At 41.2% G+C, this 21,614-nt stretch overlaps 1 protein-coding gene across 2 annotated transcripts in view; it reads right to left on the bottom strand.

The window, feature by feature from the left end:
• Positions 1 to 2,294: 2,294 nt before the first annotated feature.
• The window catches only part of pola1 (polymerase (DNA directed), alpha 1), a 48,293-nt gene continuing 28,973 nt past the window's right edge, over positions 2,295 to 21,614 (bottom strand). Inside the window, exons 35-37 of one of the 2 annotated variants that reach the window (XM_067486964.1) lie at positions 17,801 to 17,917; positions 10,261 to 10,357; positions 2,295 to 3,319 (exon numbers count right to left, since the gene is read on the bottom strand). In XM_067486964.1, coding sequence (XP_067343065.1) covers positions 3,183 to 3,319; positions 10,261 to 10,357; positions 17,801 to 17,917 — 351 coding nt within the window. In that variant the 3' untranslated portion in view covers positions 2,295 to 3,182. Of the gene's footprint in view, positions 3,320 to 5,980; positions 6,689 to 10,260; positions 10,358 to 17,800; positions 17,918 to 21,614 lie in introns of those variants that run through there. The other variant, XM_067486965.1, reaches the window with a different exon arrangement.

Consider the following 21,614-nt stretch of genomic DNA (forward strand, 5'->3'; position numbering starts at 1 on the left):
TTTGGTGGATTGTGTCAATGCACTGGTGCTTAATGCTCCCGCCGCCTCTCACAGGTTAATCCAGGTGTCCGGGAAATTTCCTCCCACTGGCTTGTCGTGCCCATTTTCATCACTGCCGTCCCCCTCTTCGTCTCCTTCCCCCAGCTGTTGGACTTGATTTGGCCCGTGATTTGGATTCTCTCGGGCCTCGTTTCTCCCACCACGTCCCTGCCTGGGAGAATAGACCCAATCACTCCACAGCCTCAGCCGGATCAGTCCTCACTCAGTCCCCGGGAGTGGCGCTCTAAAAGGCGCTTTGATGAACAGCCCCCCCCCCCCCCCCCTCCCCCTCCCCTCCCCCTCCCCTCCTCTCCTCTCCCCAGGCGGAGAACCGCGGCCCAGATGAAAGACCTGAATAGCAGGGCCATGGCACTGCGCTCCCCTCTCGGATCGCCCCTTAATTCCCCGTCTCTCTTGCTCTCATCCAATTAGCTCAGTGTATTAAGCGGTTTATCGTCTCATAACCGCCCTTTCAGCTCCAACAAGGGAGACACTTTGCAATAGGACCAGCTCTCCTTTTGACACCCTCTCTGGTGCTTGTATGCTCCACCGCGCTATGAATAACAGGGACAGAATAGGGGACTAATTCCCTCATCAAAGCCTACCTTGTCCATCGCTGGTCAAAACGACAAGCAATAAAGCTTAACACGACAATATAAAGAGACTTGCTCGACCTTATTAGCTTTGCGAGGTCGAATTAATGCAGGGACTCAAATTGACTGGGCTTACTCCAAACCGGGAGGACAAAACGAGGCCCTCACTTAAAAACCTGGAGCCTGGTAGTGGGAATAGCAGGTCTGTGAACATCTAATGTGAGCTGGGGTTGATTAAGGAAAAGAGAGAGAGAGAGAGAGAGCAAAAGGAAACTAAGCAACTGTGGGAGAAGCAGTGGAGCTGATATGATTTAATAAATATGTAAAGTTATGAGCAATAGGCTGTAAATGCACTGAGAGGCTTTCTCTCACACACAGCATGTTCTATCCATTGCATAGTGAATCATGGTTTAAGTGTTCAGCCCACTTAAGGTTGCCATCACAAGTCACAGTGGTTTGAAGTGATTTGTGAGGCGTGCAATGTTTATGGAAATGTACACGGCAGGATGGAGTAAAAAAGTCCCTCGACTGTATTAACACAAAGGAGAATTCTTGAAGGAAAATGGCGAAACACTTAATGTAGCAAGTTACAGCCTGAACTTTAACTAAAACAGAGAACATGTATACAGTGTTCAGAAAGTGTGGTGCAATATGACATCATATACGCTATATAGAACAATTACTCTCTATAGCCTGGTCAGAGATTGCGCTTTATAGCAATATTATATTTTTACATCCATGGCATCAAAAGAACTTAAGTTTATTGCCCTCAAACTAGAGTATCACAATACTGCAATATAATTACATACACACCATAACAGAAGATTTTATGCACATCAGTAACCTCTATTTAGAGTGAGAAATTAACCAGAGCTGTTTATTCAAGTCAGAGTCATGGAATCTGTATAATTAAGGGGGGATTTAGCAATGTGTTTTGTTCTGTCAACTCATTCCATAAAAACACAAAAACAATGTCCATTTTAAACACTTTGACTTCCTGGGCCTGTCTGCGACTTCACTTTAAGTTAAAAAGGGATAATTATTTTCTTAAAACAGCTGGGCATCTACATTTCTAGCTAATGTATCTCAAACACACTTAAGTTTCTTGCCTGTCTTGGCCCAGAGCCCCACTGGAGAAGAGAATGTTTATGAATAGGGTTTCTGGTTGAGCAAAGGCTTAAAAAATGTACTGGATTTTCTGGGGGTTATTTTCAGTTTTGGATTTATATAGATTTGCCATATTAGCATACAGTATATTTACAACAGTCGGGACATATGTGTGAGACTTACTTGAGGTGCAAAGCAAACAGTTTTTGGAGGGCAGGTCTACTGCAGAATATACTCTACGAGGCTCTGGCTACACAAGCACAACCTGATATAAGGATCTATGGAGTTTGAGCATTGCATGAGATTTGCAGAGATTAAAAAAATGCATTATGCATTGGTTACATAAAGTGAAGAAATGCTTCATTTACCTAGCCAATGCCCAAGCATTATGAAAAAGGGAGATTTCATTAAATATTCTGTTATGTTTCTTTGTAAGCTTCACTTTTGTTGTATTACAGTGTGCAGCGATAACACAGGAAAGATGTTGACACTGCAGGATACTCGTTCTCCTATTTCTGTCACCCCATAAATCGCAAATAACACAAGATTAACATCTTACTTATTTAGCTTTTTATTGATATTCAGTATCAAAACGGCTTTCTTCAATATCAAAACACCCAATATGAATCACTGTGGTCATTACAAAAGTCATTACAGAAACCCTCCTGAGCGGTACAAGTCAGATACACAGTAAATTACACACATTAAAACACAATCTGGACGGTGGAAGGAGGCTGAAGAAAAACAGGTTGAAGGGCTGAAATGACATCAGTTAAACAGAGGCAGTGGAGGAGAAGGGGATCAGTTGTTCAATAGAGAGTATAAATCCCTCCCTGCATCATCCTTACTTTCATCCTCTCATCTGACACACACACACACACACTCACGCACTTGGGATGAATGGTGGTAATCAGAACAAGTGTCCGATCACTGCAGGCATCCAGTGGTCTTAGTGACCAGGGTCACTATCATTGGCTAATTAGCAGCTTTTGGAGTATACTGGCTGCTCTGAGGATAAGTCATTTTAACACTTTCTTTCTCTCTCACACACACACACTCACTCACACACTCACACACACACACACACACACATCTGGGCACAGCTAGCCTCTGCACACACAATAGACTGTCATTTAGGTATGATTGCTACTCCCCTTTACCATACAGAGTCAGGGTGATGGGGTCAAGTCAGGTATGTGTGCGCACAAAGTGTATGTGAAGAAAATGGAGAGAGACAGAGAGATGTGATTGGATTTTAAGCTATATAACAAGCACATACATTCCTGGGAAGATGATGTGTAGGTAAGGCCTAAAATCAGATTTTTTTTCAGAATCCAAAACAGTGATGAGATGTAATTGACTGTACAAATGTCCATGTTAGAGTCAGATGTTTAGGTCTCTTGGTAGGGGTGCGGATGTATTTACAGATGTGTGTGTGCTGTATTACTTAAGGGAGGAGAAGGACTGGAAGAGTTTGGCCAGGTTAATCTCCGAGTAGCCACTGGTGGCTAAGGCTTTGTCTGGCACTTCCTTCAGCCTCCGATACACTTCCTTTTCTTTGTTCAGCCGGGTGACTTTAACTAGAAGAGAAAAATAAGTAGAGTCATCATTGCTAGAGCTCAACATCAAATAATTTCACTCGTCAAATGCACCTATAAGTCAATATAAGACGGTAGTTTGATGTGTGTATTTCGAACTACTAAGCGATTCCTTTTGATTAAGTTCTGCCAGTCAGTAAGAAAAGCATCACAGAGAACAGCTTTGTCTCTAATCTAACAAACAGTGCGGAGTATTTCACCCTTAACTGGAGCTACCAGATCCAATGCTGTCTGCCAGTAATGCTTTCACTTTAAGGGCTGGGAGGGGGGGGATCACATGCAATTGGACTGATGGGTCGATGGCAGTACACACACACACACACACACACACACACACACACACACACACACACACACACACACACACACACACACACACACACACACACACACACACACACACACACACACACACACACACACACACACACACACACACACACACACACACACACACACACACACACACACACAATCATAAGATCGATAGAAAAAGCCCAATGAGTGTGAAGTCAATATCTTGTCCCTGTTATCCCTTCAGGTGGGCTGTGATGAGGCCAGGGAGAAGACTGACTGCCCCAGGCTGTGTGCCTACCAAATATAAATTGTGAATTATTGTGAAATCTTTACAATATCATAGTGAGGGTCAAGTGTAGATAAAGTATCATGAAACCAAGTAATAACACACGATGACAGAGAGTGCAGTAAGATACATGTGGAATAATAAGCTGGCACATTGGTAAAGACGCAGAAAATGGAAGTAGGAGAAAGTTTTGTTTTATTTGCTACTGATCTGATTTTACAGCATTAATCTTTTGTCATTCACACTGACCATGAACTGCTTTTATTGTAAAAGAGAACTCACAAAGAGCCCAGGGAAAAAAAACACCAATCAGAAGGTGCCAGCAGCAAATTAAGGTCTGATAGAATATTTTCAGATACATGCAGAATCAAATTGTATTTGTCAAAGTCAAAGGATGAACACTGGGTCTGTATCATACAAAAGACGATTTTAAAGAAAAACTATAGATAAGTTGTATAAACAGTTTCTCACTTAGCTTTGTTTACATATATCTTGTAATTCTGCTGTTCACCTACATGAATATTACCCAATAAAGGCAGAGGAATGAATGCTGCAAATATAGTCATGGACAGTGTGCATATTTTTGAGAGTTTCTGACTATAGTTGGCAATTATTTTATAATCCATTAATTTTAGAGATTTTATCTTTTATAAGAAAACTGAAAATACAAAAATAAATAAAGAAATAAAATAAAAGGTTGATGCTTTAGAGATATTAATACTTCCAGTTTGTTTTGTCTTCCATAAAAGTAAAGTTTGTTGGCTTATGGAGGATTCTTCACACAAAACGAACATTTTTAAGATGTCACACTCTAGGCTCCGAGTAACTGGGATGGACATTTTTCTGAATTCCTGACACAATTAATAAAATCCTCACATTTATAGTCAGAAGCTGGACAAAGTTTTGCTTGATGAATGAATAAACTATTTTTTGGTAATTTGTCCACTGATTACCTGTTTTAGCCGTACGCCAAAACCTGACCATGAACAACATTGCAAGAAGTTTAAAAACTTCGAAAAAAAACAAACAAAAATACAAAACAATTACTTCAATCGCACTCTGTGTGCACGGCTGTTATTCATCTAGACCTCATCCTGTATGTAACACACATGCACACACGTTGTCCATATGGCCGGTTGTCATGTCCTCAACATCTCCACACCCTATCTCCTGTCTCTCTTCCTGTCAGCTACATTAGTGGACGTTGGATAAATACCAGCCCACTGACTGCCCAAGGGAACAAAGGTTAGATACACAGATAAACAGTGAGGCAGACATACACACACACACACACACACAGACGAGTGATGGTAGTTAAACACCTAAAAAGCACACTAACTCACAGTCATGGCGACAAAAAAACAGCCATGTGACAACAGTAATCAATCTCACTCTCTCACACCCACACCCAGACCCAGGATGGTGTGGTTGACTTAAACGTCAACAGCAACTATTACTGGATAATCCTCATGTTAGCAAGGATGGGGATGGAGGTAGAAAAGGGGAGAAGAGAGGCTGGGAGAGACAAACTAGTCTATTTATCTGGGGAATAGAAGGGGGGGGGTGATGATGCATGATCAAGCGAAAGCAATCATGTCATCATTTCTGAAAGGTAGGAGAAAATAATTCTCCCCCTCCTCCCTACTTCTTTTTTTCCACCTCAATCACTGTGTGGCGAACAGATAAAAGAATGATTTAAGAGTCACAGGAAAAAGAAAGAGGGAGAGATCTGGCTGCAAGTCTGAGCACAGTGGGGAGTGTAGTTCAAATAAGTAGCCTCGCTTAAAGAGTGAGTGTGAGGCGGAAGGAGAGAAGAGAGGGGAGATGGCTTTGTTGGGAAGGCCGAGGCATGAATGATAAAGCGGAGGCGTGGAAATAAGAAGGAAAGAGATGCTGACTCAAATCAAAGATGGAAAAACAGCATGAGGAGAGACACATGTAGCTTTAGATCCTAAAAACTATGTGCAATTTATAGAATGGGACAGAAATTTGTCAACCCAGATAATATTTTTCTCTCCATTAACCACATACAAACACACATTCCCACCAACTCCAACACACATGCGCAAAATGAGTGTATCAGGGGTTATCTTTGCTCTAACTAGGTGTTGTCACACACTTGTGCACACTCTGGCGATGCTGGGCACGAGTAGATCGGGGCTCTGCACGCTCTAACTAGGTGTAAATACAATAACAAGCCTGTAATTAAGTGAGCATGATGAAGTTAATGGAGATCGGCCATTCCATCGGCCGCCTCCATGAATATTCTATTAGGCTGGTGGCGACGGGCAGCTGGAATAGCAGTTAATTTAATCACCACTCGGAGCACAGGGAAACTTCTTTGTGTGAGTGTAATTGCACAGAATGAATAATTGATTTGACAATCGCACCCGCGGATTTTGCCACCCCGCTTTGTATCACTGGAGAAAGGGAGGGGAGCGTGGAAGATGACGAGAGAGAGAGAGAGAGGGAGAGCGAGAAAGAGGGAAGAAAATGGAGATGGAAGAGAAAGAATTGAAGAGAAAAAGAAGACAGAGTGAGAGGAAGAGGAGTGGGAGGGTAGAAGAGGACCAAATGCAGAGCGCTGAGAGGTGGCGGGGAAGCTCTCGGTAAATGGATCATTAGAAAAGCGCAGCTCAAGGACAATTTATATTTTATCAATGTGGCAAAATTACATTATTACTTACACACGCAATCATACTGCCCACACTCAAGGTTGAGACCTGGAGGGGAGGGGTGATTGAGGGAAGGGAAAAGCAACAAATAGACTGAGAAAGAAAGGGAGGGGAAGATAAAAAAGGGAGATCAAAGGAGACAGAGAGAAGAAAAGTGATGAGAAATGATTTGAAAGTCACCGATACAGGATGTTCCCAGCTAAAGAACGGACAGCATGGTTTTTTTCATGGCGTGCATGCCTATGTGTGCGTATAATCTATTAGAGATCTCCCGTGGCGGATGAAATTACCTCCATGTTTTACTCAGTCGCAGCAATCAGGCACAAAAATGCAACGTACATGTAGATAAGACTGGTTCACGCTGGCAGATGTGCACATGCATAGACACAAAGGAGCACTTGCAGAGTATATGCACACTCAGCCTGATCAAATTACATTCAGCGTTGACTTAGAGCGCTTTTATGTAAAGCTATTTTTACTAACGTGCATTGCTTCGTATGTTCAGTAGACATTCAGGCTTTTCTGAATCGCTGACCGATCCATGAACACAGTAAATAAATAAATCAGTACAGCTATTAGACTGTATCAAGATGTACTATTCCTAAAGAGTTTCGTGAACAGCATTGTTACAAACATTTAAAGATAAAGTAAACCTCTTGAATTCAAATCTATTCAATCCTAGAGAAGATGTAAACAAGAAACATAATATCCAATTCACATTTCGAGCCAAAAAATGACATGTAGTCAATTTAATGTAATAAAAAGACTAACTAAAAAGTAAGTTGCTAAGGATTCTACACGCCACACTGCAACCCCAATCCACCCGATTGCATATCAAAAATCAAGACCATGGATTACATTCATGAACTATTAACAATCTCATATACTGTGAAAAAGCTAATTTCTGTATTTCAGTGCTACCACCACGAGGAAGCCAATACAAATATATTATGTCAAGATGGTGTTCATACATAACGAATGCGAATAAATCATTACAGGTACACATTGCACATACTCCCAAAGAGATACCAGTCAATGCACAGACACACACAGAGTACTGTAGGGTGTATAGCATTGTATGCCTCCCCCCTGTCATTTGAGCAGTGTGGCCCCTGGGTGTGTAATGCAGTAATATGGGGTATTACTGCCCCAGGACTGAGGGATAACACCATAAACCTATATTTTATAGCAACATGAGTGTTTATACATCCATTCTGTCCTATCTGAGGTAAGAAACTTTGCCCAACAGGCCTAAAAGATACAGTCACATGTGGCTGGATAACGTTTAGGATATTTCCTGTAAATTTGCTACATTAGTGTATGTTTAAAAAAAATAAAATAAAATAAATTATATATATATATATATATATATATATATATATATATATATATATATATATATATATATATATATATATATATATATATATATATATATATATATATATATACACACACACACACACACACACACACACACACACACAGAGAGAGAGCTATGTAGAACTGTAACTTTGAGTGTTCTGCACCACTTAGCAATCACTTAAACAACTACCAATATCATTAAGTCAGTTATTAAAGAATGATTTGCGTGATATTGAAAACACACTTAAAATGCAAAGAAAGCTCCACATTCTGATTTTGCAGCCGATTCTTGTTACTGCCACATTTTGTGGCTGTCAAGTCCGAGCAGACAAACAGGAGACTTGTTGTGACTGTTAACTCTGCAGAGTGCTGGGCGGTGCTGAACGACACCAGCAGCAGAACAGTACTGGGTGTTACAGGTAGGATGCAGACATGTATTCTCTCTCTTGTTGTCAAAATTCTGTCCCTCAAACACATTTTTGGACACACTGTAGGGAGACTCACTTGTTTTCCAGTGTGGCTTAAATAAAAAACTGTTTAACTTAAACACATTAGATCCATGATGAGAATTAACCCAATTTAAAAAGTTAGCACTTGAAGCTACTGTACTGGCTTTTTTAAAAGCGATCTAGAAGTTTTCAGAATATTTAGAGGGGTTGCTAAACATTTTTTTATGTAAATTTTAATTACAATCCAATCCATTATGTCAAAATCAGTCAACAGGAACATCCAATGTGTAACACTTTGTCATAAATATGTATTTTGAAAGGTCACAACCCCCCGCTGCTGGTGACCACAGTATTATCTGAAGGTTGTGAACAGACAGCATGTGTGCTTCTTTCACCATCTTTGGAATGATTCCTGGTGACACGCACTGATTTGGTGTCAGTGAACCACTAAATGCTGGCCAGTTCTAGATTCTAAACTGCTCTGCAAGAATTTAACCTGTTGTATACCAGATACAGTACACCTTTCTTCTATACGTATAACACATGTGAGCGCACATATCTTATACCTCACAATGATGTAAATAATGTCTGGTATTGTTTTGTACTGTATTAAAGCGTGAGGCACAAAATATAACTGAAACTCCAGAAGGAAAAGCCCAAGGCAGATTCAAAATACTGCAAAGCATAGGAGCATAAAGAAAGAAGGAGAATCAAGAACTGATTGGCGATGATTTCTTGCATCTGGGCAAAGACAGAAATAAAAGAAAGCAAAAATGGAGGCTATAATCATGTTAGTACTCCTTCCCTTCCCCTCCTCCTCCTCTACACCGGTCCAATCCCCCTATTTCAGCTCCCTCCATCTTCTGAGTGGTCATCTGTTGATTACACGTTATATTTACCTCTGCTGTCTCACTCTTTCGCTGCCTTGCTCAGCTCTGGGCCGGCACACACGCTCTCAGTAGTTAGGAATACATACATAAATAACATACATACATAAATATTTAATCAAATAAATAAATCACTCGGCCCAGCAGCCCTTTCTAATCAAGTGACATCAATCAGGGAGAACTATGGGTAAAGAGGCCTTGTGGCTGACGCCTACCGAGCGCGCCCAGAGCGCTGGAGTAGCGTCTATTTGAGTCCAAGGGGGGAAATATACGCTCCATGTCCCATTATAGGAGAAGGGCTATCCTTTCGTCAGCTCGCCCATTACTCCCCCTATCATTTCCCCAAATCTAAAACCTGTTTTCAATCAACACAGCCAAACGAGTGCCTGTCCAAGAGAGGGAGAGGGAGAGAGAGCGAGAGAGAGAGAGCGAGAGAGAGAAAGGAGCAAAAGCAGTAGAGATGGACAGTGAGGGTAGAGGGAGAACGGTGGAGGGCTCTTTCCTCCTTTCTTCCAGTGATTGGAGCGTTTTGCATTCTGTATGTGTGTGTGATTGAATCCGTCTCCTAAATTAGGGCTGTCGACTCGAGGAGCTGAATGTCCTTAACCCCCCTCCCCATATCCAATGCCCATACTCCGCTACTTGTGTGTGTGTCACATCATTGGTGAATATTGTAAGTGCAGCCTGGGTAAAAGGTTTACGTTGAGACATTGATTGCTAATGTTATGTTGCTATGTGTATTTGTGAGGAAGTATTGTTAAGACATCAAATTTCAAACTTCAATAGCAGTTCTAGTAACTTGATTTCAGCTTGAAAGGCAGTACTGCAGAATGATAACAAAAACAGTAAAAATATGAATAAATATGATCAAATCTAACTGCATCAACCTTCATGAATAAACAGTTTAAGAGGCTAATAGTGCAGTAACAAGCAACATGTGCGATATCTGTGTGCATAGTCTTACTTCTCTCATCAGCTTGTAGCACTCTGGCGACCGCATGGTCCCAGTCAAAGATGAACCTGTAGAAGCAGAGTTGGTTGTACAGGGCCTTTTCAGAGTACTGCAAAACAAAACAAAACAAACAAACACAAAGTTTTACTTCAACAAACAAAACCTGCTGCACACATTGATGAACACTATGGCAAAAACATTGCTGTGGTATTGGAAATGGAGCTTCAGACAGTCATATTTAAACGACATGTGGAGAAACCTTCATGAAACAGCAAACTGTTTGCCCTCTGTCTCCTACCCTTCCTCCTTTCCCCCACATTCTTATTTATTTTTCTTTACTTCTCCTGTGGTGCTAAATTCACATCATGTTGTTGGTGGTGGGCATCAGGCTCTCTTTGTACTTGACTGAATACCAGTGCTCTTTTTTCCAGGTTTTAAAGCCTGTGTACCACAGTGCACAGAATTCATCAGGATCATTAGTTAGCACATAGCCAGGGACTGTTGCTGAGCTAAAAAGACATAAATGACAGCTCAATATGAACATTAACAAGGAAACTGTATTTAATCTGGATTGATCACATCGTGGCTAACACCTAATCGTCTTAATAAAGATCATTTTGTGGTTTCACGGGTCAAAAATATCCCATAAATACAAACCTGAAATATTTAAGTTTCTGGTTGTTTGTCAGAGAAAACTATTTTTCCTTTCCCTCTTATTTTATAAACAAATAAAATAAAAAATATAATAATAAATGATAAGATAACTAGCCAATTAAATATAAATTACTGGTTGTAGTTTAAAATACATGAAAAATATGGAGTTTGGAATAATAATAGAATAACAAAGATCCTCCTGTTAAGTCTGACTGTGTTTACACTGTGTAAATGCAGCATAGAATAAGTTATTAATTCATATTATTTTAGTTAGCTAGTGTGTCTCACTGACTAAAAGATCGAAGATCATGACAGAACATAAACACCTACAAAACAGATTAACAAACCATGTTTACAAGTTTCAGAAATAGGTAGACTGAATGTGACTCTGCAAATGTGCACTCTGCTCATACAAGTATACCTCACAGAAAACATCTCCCTTCCTCTGTGTGACACTGTAAAGCAAGAAAACAAATTTGCTTGCTTTGTTAATCTCCACTGCAATTAACTGGAGCCATATGACAGCCTCAAATAGGGAGGGAGAGAGAAGGGGGGAAGAGAGAGAGAGAGAGAGAGAGAGAGAGAGAGAGAGAGAGAGAGAGAGAGAGAGAGAGAGAGAGAGAAAGAGAGAGAGAGAGAGAGATATGAAAAGGATGAGGAAGATAAAAAGGTGGGAGTTGAAAAAAATCTAAAAAAGCGAGAAAGGGCAAAGATACATAAAGACATGAGATGGAGAGAATCAGAGACGGTGAGGAAGAGAGAGAGAGAAAGAAAAGAGGGGATCAGGCCTGAAATACCCTCCCTCATAATAGTTTGTTGTGATAAGCCATTGTGAGAGAGGCATGCGAACAGCCGAGGCTGTCAATTTGATTAGCCATTATACTGCATGTTTAATTGCAGTTATTGGCTCGTCATTTCCCTGCTACGCTGGAGAGGGCATGCTAAGCCCCGACCCCTCACTGCCATCAGGTGTGCGCCGAGTGCTTTATTATTACCACCAGGAAGAATCCCCTGACAATTCCTGTGTGTCACTATCTGTGTGTGTGTCAGTGAAGGGAGTTTGTGTGCACCCATTATACCTGCCAATCGGCAATGTGCGTAATTGTAATTTCAGTTTTTGCTGCAGTGGCATAATCAAGTGGCAAGAGTATCTAATGTAACTAAATGCAAACTATGTGTTGTGTGAGTGTAAGTGTAAGTGTGTGTGTTTAATGGCTTTCTATGGCTGCCCACATGGCACGCACAGCTGTTGACCGCTGATGCACTGCCTAGTCAACAACCAAACCATGCACATCCCATAATGGAGCCTCGGTTACGGTTGCCAAGGTTGAACAAGCTCGGCGGGCACAAACACCACACACTTCTTCCTCTTGAAAATAAAACACACAGAGAGAGAACACTCCCTCTCCTTCTCTCTGTCGCGCACACACACACACACACACACACACACACACACACACACACACAAACAGCACCACATTCAAACAATATAATCCTGATTGTGGGCGGGCGTGCCGCTGCATACTGATTGACTGACAGGTGTCAGAAAGTCGTGGCTAAAATGTTACAGGGTTGTTAATGAATTTAGATCCCCTCAACCCCACCTCGCACCCTCCCATAAACACACACACACACACACACACACACACACACACACACGTCATTCAGCTCGACGCTTTGTTCCTGCATTGACACCATTTCAATTTGCTCCACAAATCTGCAGCATTTTCAGCCTGACTGCCTAAGGACCAAACCAGCTGTGAAATTGCCTCTCTCCCGGGAGCGTAGGACCCCCCAGCCCCCACCTTGTACCCCTTGCTCCTTTGCCCCCCTCTTCCCCAGCAGACTACCCCTCCTGACACACACATACACACCCGGGCACATGTATGCAGGCACAAACACAGTTTGGCCAAAAGGGAAAGGGGGCTATGTGTATGTGTGTGTGAAAGAGATACAAATACAGGATGTATAAAATCAAAGTGGAAAAAACATAAGAAATAAGAAAAGGAGGGTAAATCATCCAAATTGATCCAAATCACAGAGCAACAGTCTAAAATGGCTCACACAATAAAAGGAGCACTCAAGACTTCCTCAGTCTAAAAACACCTGTCTGTCTTTTAAGGGACTAACATGCACACACGTAAAGACACACACACCTGACCTCCAAAGAACTTTTCAACACTATACTGTCGCTCAAGTCCACCAGTGAAGCAGTTAATGAAAAGGTAGTCTGTCAGACAATATGTCTCTGTGTGCATGTGAAGAAAGACAGTACAGCATCCCGAACCAAAACAAAAACACACTGTTTATAGTAGACAGAAAGTGTGCAAAGCTGCTGAAACACTATTGAAAACACTAACATGGAGCAGATACAGATTTCAAGAAAGTATCGCAGCATTGGTGACACAAACAAAGCCACACTTCTTTTCCATACTCTTCTCCAAGCTTAGCTGCAAACACGCATTGTAAATAGTGAAGCTACAATATCCAAGCCTTCACACAACTGCAGCTGCAGAAAGAGAGAGGGAGTGAGAAAGGGGTGGGGGGTGGAGGGAAGAAACAAACATACATTTTCCCTCAGCTGTGAGGCCACAAGGCTTTAAAACTCTTGAGCTTTTTAGATGCGTTGAACGTTATTGCCGGTTGTGGTAGTCACGCCGATCAGCTTCACAAGACACCATAATGAGTCAATATATGTAAATCTTTACTAGGCAAACACGGCGGGAAACAAAGGCATTTAACTGGTGCTCTCGCCCGCAAGCCTCCAACGATTCAGCACCGGTAATTTCTCCCCATTGAAAGGCATAATTGCCTGCTATTTGAAGATATTCATGCTCAATTTTTGAAATTAATTTCAATTGGGGGGAAATGTAGAAATGTCAGCTCCAGTGAAAGGGATTTGATTTCAATTATCCTCGCTCAAAGGACTGTGATTTCCAAATACACTTAAGCAAAATTATGACAAGAATTTTTGTTCGGCAAAATTCAGTGTTTAAAGAGCGATTAGGCGATAATGGGGCAGCTTTGAGCTGGCAGTGAATGCAGCCGTCTCCCTCTGAAAGGCACTCAATTATCTCTGATTGCTCCCGCTATAATGTATCAAATAGAGATACCTGCTATTGCCGTAATTTGTGTGAAAATTAACATGCTGCAATTTCCACTAGAGGGAAAAAGGGAGCTCTAATGGGCGCCTGAGCGTACATCAATAAAACGAGGGGAGAAAGAGAGAGAGAGACAGAAAGGGAGGGTGAGAGGAGGAGAGAATAGCAAGCCAAGAGAAGAGAGAATGAGTGTAAGAGCTAAGGAGGGAGGGAGGGGAGGGAAAGAGAATGAAAAGAAAGGAGCAGGGGAAAAAAGCATTGAATAAAAGGGGGGAAGAAAAGGAAAGTCAGGACAGAGATTTGAAACAGGGTGAGAAAAAATTGCCTATTTGAGTTAAGCGCTGTGAAGGGAGGGAGAAATGAAGAGCGAGGGAGAGAGGAAGAGAAAGAAATTTAATTTACTGAAAATATTACAAATTGCACCTGTGCATAACTCCCCCAAATTACCAACCAATCAAGGCAGAGTGCCTATTACTCTCCCATTACATGGAGATCAGATCACGCTCTGAATCTGTGTCCAGAGAGAGAGAAAGAGAGAGAGAGAGAGAGGGGGAAAAAGGAAGAGGCAGAGTGAGAGAGATGGATGGAGGGAGGAGAAGAGAGCACAGGCACCCCCACAGAGATGGTAAATGTACCATGATGCAAGAGAGAAAAGGGAACGCAGAGTCACAAACAAGACGCGGCTTTACAAAGGCTCTGGCACAACCAAGTGTTTTTCTTGGGCAGTGTACACAGAGAAGAAACTCTGATTGTCTTTCTGGCTGGTGCTGATATTATCTTGATAATCTGTGATGATACTGGCAGATAAAAAGCATAAAAGGGATTGTAGTCATAGCGATCCAGCAGGCAGAAAAGTATGGTATCCAGTTCTGGAAGTCTAATGAAGCTTCCAACAAACCAGGAGCAGGAAAAAAGGCTCTCCTCTCTAGGAGAGGTGGATGCATCATCTTCTTCTCTACTTGTTTCAGTGCATTTGATCTACCACCAGCTTAAAAAGGACATGAATGGCCTCTTGAGTACTTTGCATAATTGGCAGCAATTTAACATGTAAGCTGCTGGGATATTAATCTCTTTGCACTGGCTTGATTCAGACAACAGTGCTGCCTAATACTGAAAAATTCAATGTAGCCTGTTATGAACCATATTTAGAAGGAGTGTCTTCCTAGGTGGAGATCAGAGATCAGGGTCAGCAACAATTTTTGTACAGGGCACAAGCTTGCCGTTTTGCTAGATGGCAATGCTTTTTAGTAACATAGTACTTAAAGCACTTACAGTATGGCAGCCTAAATTCTGGAGACCATGAAAATAACTCAAAACTTCTATTTTAACAATACATGATACAGATTTAAAGGGTTAAAGCCAAATATTCAAAGGAAGTGTTTTCAGTGTATCCTTTGTTTGTTTAATGCTTTGCGTAATAAAAAATAATCAATACCAATTGTAACACTAATGCCAGGTTGGGAAACGTGAAAGTAGTTCAGGTTTTTTGAAGTCAGGTCTTTGACCATATCACATGATTTTATGTATTATGACTGAAGCATCACTGGGGAATGGAAGCACCTAGGAACACCACACCACCATAGAAGAAGAGGGTCCTGGAATTGTGTACCCGGCTGTCTAAATTATTAATGTCAATGTTTGTTCTGTGCCTGAATGTCACACAAATTGAATTTATGACATGATGAGCATCACAGAAACTATTTCTGCCTACTGACTTACACTACAGCCCCTCTCAGACATTTTCCAGACTTTCTCTGGGGGGGGGAACGCCAACACCCACGTCTGTTGGCCCTGACATTACCCGGACTTTACCCAGCCAGCTCCCTAGTGCAAAGTCCAGATTATCTCTATCCGAGCTCATTCGTGATTAGAGGAGGTAATACCCCGGAGGATTCAGCACGAGTGTCCCCATGAGTGAGTGGGTGTGTTGATGACGCCCATTTCCTGCGACTGCTGTGAAACCGGGCAAATACATTCTCTGTTCATGTTTCCCGTGTACTGTTTTCCATTCTTTGGTTAATACCGCGGATACGTCTATATACATTTACTATTGATATCAACATAACAACAGCCATCATTACTGGAGAGGGGGTATTTTCGTCCGCCATCTCCCCTGTGCTGGAAGGAAAACAATGTCACTTCCGCAGCTTTGTTTTTGCGTCATGTTCTGCCCCCCTACTAGAAGTGCCCAAGCACCACTCCTTGCACCAGTTATCCGGAGTATTTCTTCACAAGTGAGAACTCATTTCACACCATCCATCTCCCGATGTTGGTTACATGTCTGAAAAGGACCCGTTTCCCGACGTTCTTCAAAGTTCATGACTGATATGGGCTTATGCGTATTCATTGTAAAGGGAAACAAAGGTATTTTAACTGTTTTTGAGCTGCCCCTCCCACATCAGGTTGCAGCGTGATGTTAATGAGATCATGTCAGCATCTTGTTAAGGGCAGAGATCTTCAAGGTGCCCTGAAAGTGGGCCACCACAGTCCTGCCTGATTTCTAATAAGCAAAGTGTTGACCATGCACAGTCAATGCTAATTTTCCACTTTAACCAGGTAACAACTACTTTAATCAGGGATTATTGATAAAAAGTCTGTGAAATCAGAGAATTCAAACCAGAAGTCGAAGCTCTGACGCTGATGGGTTTGACATATCTAATTGACATAAAGTCATGAAGTGTTTGTACAGTACAAATAGGAAACATTCTTCTAGATTCTAGAGCATGTTTGTGTTTTTTTGTTGTATAAATAGCACTAAACCTGATCACTTTACTCTTACTGTAGGACTTAGATTTATCATTCTTTAAAACTTGCTCATTTTATTTAAACTAATGTCTGCCTTTTTGCAAAGAAACTTGTAAACTTTGCTTACTCTGGTCATCACCATGACCTGCCCCCCATAGATGTAAATTAAAAAAACAATGTAGTGATGAAGTAGGGAGTCAAACACTGTGGTGGAAACCAGCTAAAATGAGGACAGGCTGCAGGTTTTAGAGTACAAAAAAGGTGCGCAAGTAAGCACAGAGTTAAATGTTTTATTCAGCCTGTAGTTTAAAGTGCCACGGCCCACAAGCACAGCAATGGCCGCTTAAGTGGCTACAGTGACAGCAGAAATTGGCCTTCTGGTTTACAACCTGTCGCCACAGAGCCAGACAGAGCAAAGCAGCCGGAGGGGGGGCAAACAGGAGCAGAGCACGTAAGATATAAAATTGACAAGAGAGTTAAGACAGGGGTTGTAGCAGGAATGGAAAGAATGGGACAGAAAAATAGGGGACAAAAAATAGATTGAACCGTCACACTCAAATTGAAAGGGAGAGTGTTTCTTTTAAATCCAGTGGTCAAGCTAACAAAGTGTTCATAAGGTGGCCCCGAGAGCTGGACAGACAGATGCTTTTAATGGCTAAACTACCATCCAGCTCTCAGTGCCTTCAAACAAGAACACACATGTAAGCAAGTGTGTCTCTCATACACATGCCAACAGACACTGCAAGACATAGAAAAGATCACTTTTTAACAGTGTACATATGCTCAAAAGTGATGCTAATGAGTAGTGATGTACAGCACAGGAGAAGAGACTTCAGCTCCATAGCACCACCACCTGGACAAATCATAAAGAATCCAGTGAGTGGATCCATTTAAAACTTCCACCCAGAGTGTGACTGAGTGATGAAGCAGCATTTCTTGTCTTTTTGGGTACATTAACCTTAATCTGGTGTGTATGTTACTGAATGGAACGCACAGTAGAGTTTACAAGTGTGAATGCTGATGTGGCGTCTGTGGGACTTTTGTTTTGTTACCTCAGGTCTGAGAGTGGCCCTGGTGCATGCAGGGCAGATTGGTCCATGTCTGGAGAAGGCGATGGGTAAACGTCTGGTCCTGTTCTGACAAGCCTGGTCCTCACACACCAGCCAGCCCTATAAGACATTCATTAGATTATTTCAACTTGCTCAGAAATCCCCAAACCTTGATAGAGCTGCAACAATTAAAGTACTGACAGATTGCATCTATTTTGCTAATAATTTCATTTTTTGTTATTTCTTTAAGATAAAAGTGCAAACACAAGGCTTTAGATTAAGCTTATTAAAGACTTGAACATAAAAATAGCAATTCAGCTACTTGCCCAAGATATTTTACTTGCCCAAAAGCTAAACTTACTTGTCCAAAATAGAAAATGCGGACCTAATAAAAGATCAACAATACAGGCGGGAATTTGGATACTAATTATATTTTATTGACATAGAAAATATTACATTGAGAAGTAATATATCATTTGTTTTTTCCAAAATAACTTTTGCTTTTGGGGCAGCTATTGCGCTACTGAAAGGGTCACCCACCCACAATCTCAAGTGTTAATGCTGTGAACAAGGAATTTTAGTTTTAAATCAATAACTGAATTTGCATTCAGATGTGAGCTTTTGTATTAAATGTGAAAAATAACTAGAGGATCCAATGTTGTATCTGTATTTTTTGTATAAGTGTTATAGTGAAGCATAAATTTGTGAGCGGGTCACTTTATTTTTCATTTGATGTTTATTCTATGATAGCTTTGAGCAAACTCCCTGATTTTTCATTACTGCAATACTCATTTGAAATTAATACATTTCATGTCAAAAGGACCCTAAAAAGGTACCTTTCCTTCAAACAGAAGAGCGCCACTCACTGCAGCCTTCACTATCCCACATGATTATTTTTTTATTAATAAAGCATGTTCATTTTAGCATTTATTTTATTGATGATGATGTTTTTGAAAACTTGACAAAAAACATTTTTTGCCGCCTCAAGACACTTAAAAAACTGTTTCTGGTAATGAGGAAATTTTGCTGAAAATTGTTGCTTCCATTTGGCTGTTGTGTTGCTGCACAACACTTGGAGAACTCAAAGAAACTGAAAAACTAGTATTTATAATTCACACAGCTGAAGAAGAAAGACAGGAAAAACGAGAGCTTTGCATCCGACATCACATCAAACTCTTTACATTTGACTGTGTCTTCAGCTACTGTGTCTTGGGGTCCTGCTCTGAGCACTTGTCAGACAGGCATGGCCCAATGACAGTGATGGCCCAAACGGCAGTAGTTAGGACCCCCTGGGTTGAGGTAGTGACCCTGGGCAGGTGCTGTGGTCTAACCCTCTTAATCTCACTGTATTCTTCCAGCTCAAACCCCCTCGGCTTTTTAGGCCTTGTCATTATTAAGGGGGGCTGAAAGGGGAGGGGGTTAATGCCCAACTAATGACAGAGAAAGACCCACCCGCTATCAACGCCTTTGCTTCCTTCTTCCATCTACCTATCCTTCTTTCCTTTGAGTCACTCAAAATAAACCCTTCAAAACCAATGCAGCCGTCATTCTATTCACCCCCAAAATACACATGCATGCACTGTTTCTCTGATTGATTTTGAGGCTTGTCTTTGTCTATGCTCTTAATCGTTTTTGAGCAGGAGCTAAAAAAAAAAAATATTATTTTTTTTTAAAAAGTTAGTTCTACTGTATCATCAGTCCTTTTCCACTTTGCAGGACCGACCACGGTAAGAACTAACCAGGTCAGCGACATGTCTAAAGGCAAACAGCTTCTTAACTTTTATGATTTCATTTTTTTTAACTCTGAAAAAAGTCGTTCAACAATGACATGAACGGTTTCACAAATGACTCAAAAATATACCTATGTAACAGGTTAAATGACAGATTTTATTATAACTTTTCAGCTCTTTCAAAGAAACAACTTGACCTGTAATGCCAGTTTTTATAATACCAGGATTTTAACACCGAAAAACTATCCAATTGATCACATGAAAGGAGAGAGAGAGAGAGAGAGAGAGAGAGAGAGAGAGAGAGAGAGAGACAGAGAGAGAGAGAGAGAGACAGAGAGAGTGAGAGAGAGCGAGAGAGAGAGAGAGAGAAAGAGAGAGACAGAGAGAGAGAGAGACAGAGAGAGTGAGAGAGAGCGAGAGAGAGAGAGAGACAGCGCGAGCGAGAGAGAGAGACTAATATCTACTAAATGAAAACCAAACACACATGTCCCAAATCAATTAGAAAGCCCTAGAGTTCACAGCTTTACCCACACATTCCAGCCCCAGGCCTTATTATAAACACCTCCACGCAGATTGTACAAAGAGCTGATCATCATGGGAAATGAGCCTGCTTCACTGTCTTTGATAAAGACATGGGCAGGACAATGGATTGTGGAGGTGGGAGATAAGGTGTATGAGTAGACGGTTGTTTGATCTCCATCTTTTTTGTGTATTTCCTATTACACAAGCCAGCCTTGGCACACACTGCTGTTCTCATGGGGTACACACAGACACAAACACACACGCACACACTCAGAGCACAAACATATTAATCGCTTCCTATTCACATGCATTGAAGCGAATTAACATTAAAGATTTAATTTTCCAAGACAGATATACAACTAAGCAGATTTACAAGAGGAAGAACTACCCACAATGCCCTGCTCTGAACACAAGCAAAGCAATAATAAGTTAAGATTAAGTGCATCAGACCAGTGTAAGCCACACAGAGAAGACTAAAAACAGGGAACACGAGGAGGGAGGCAGGAAGGGGGGACATCTAATTGAGGCATTTCGCCGGAGCGACGGGTAGGGGTGGGGGTGTACAGTCGGACATGAAAGAATAAAGGCTCATAATTGCATAATTATACTAGTGGATACCCGACACATTGAATGCAGACGTCAAATGAGTTCCACATAATTTAACCAAACAGAGGCAAGACCAGGCCACCACAGAGACCACCACGAAATATACCCTCTCTACTACTTCTTTGTTTGTCCTGTTTTTTGAAACTCATCCCTTTTGAAACCTCTCTGCTATTAGGTTTTTGTAGTCTCTGACTCTTTAACATCTTTTTCATTACTGTAATTTTACACTAAAGCTGCAGAGAGATGTTTACAAACTGCAAACCTCATAAATAATTCTTTCTGGACTTTCCTGTAATGACCACTTTGTACTAAAGTCATTTGTCAGCAAGGCACTCGGACAAATACTGATACTTAATTCACCATTTTTTAGGATTCTAGAGACTAACCAATTTAGTGATAGCTTCAATCTTAACTTTACATTTATTCCTTTAGGTTTTGTATTTTTACATCTGGTATTGTTAAATAGATGGTAATGACTAACCACTCTCATTATTAAATAATCCTATTCTCAATTTAAGGTCAATAACAGGGGGGAAAAGTGACAATAAAACAAAACAAAACAAATCCTTTCGGCTTATCCTGTGAGTTCAGGGTCGCCACAACGGTTCATTGTCCACATGTTGATTTGATACAGTTTTTATGCAAAATGCCCTTCCTGATGCAACCCTCTCTAATTTCTACCAGGCATGGGACCGGCACTGCATAATATCTCTAGGGGATGGGGGATGGGATGTTGGGGGTTCAGTGCCTTGCCCAGAGACACTCCGATATGTGGTCGGGAAGAGCGGGTTGCAAACCTCTGACCCAGTGGTCAGTAGGCGGCCACTCTAACAACTGAGTCACTGTCGCCCCGATTCTGAAGGTCAAAGTTATTTCTTCAAATAAGTAATGACCTAATAAAAATGGTTACAGTTTAATCTTTTAGTGATTTCTAAATGGTTGGTTGAAGTAATCATTTA

Source organism: Channa argus, chromosome 19 (assembly GCF_033026475.1).
Source record: "Channa argus isolate prfri chromosome 19, Channa argus male v1.0, whole genome shotgun sequence".
NCBI lineage: Eukaryota > Metazoa > Chordata > Actinopteri > Anabantiformes > Channidae > Channa > Channa argus.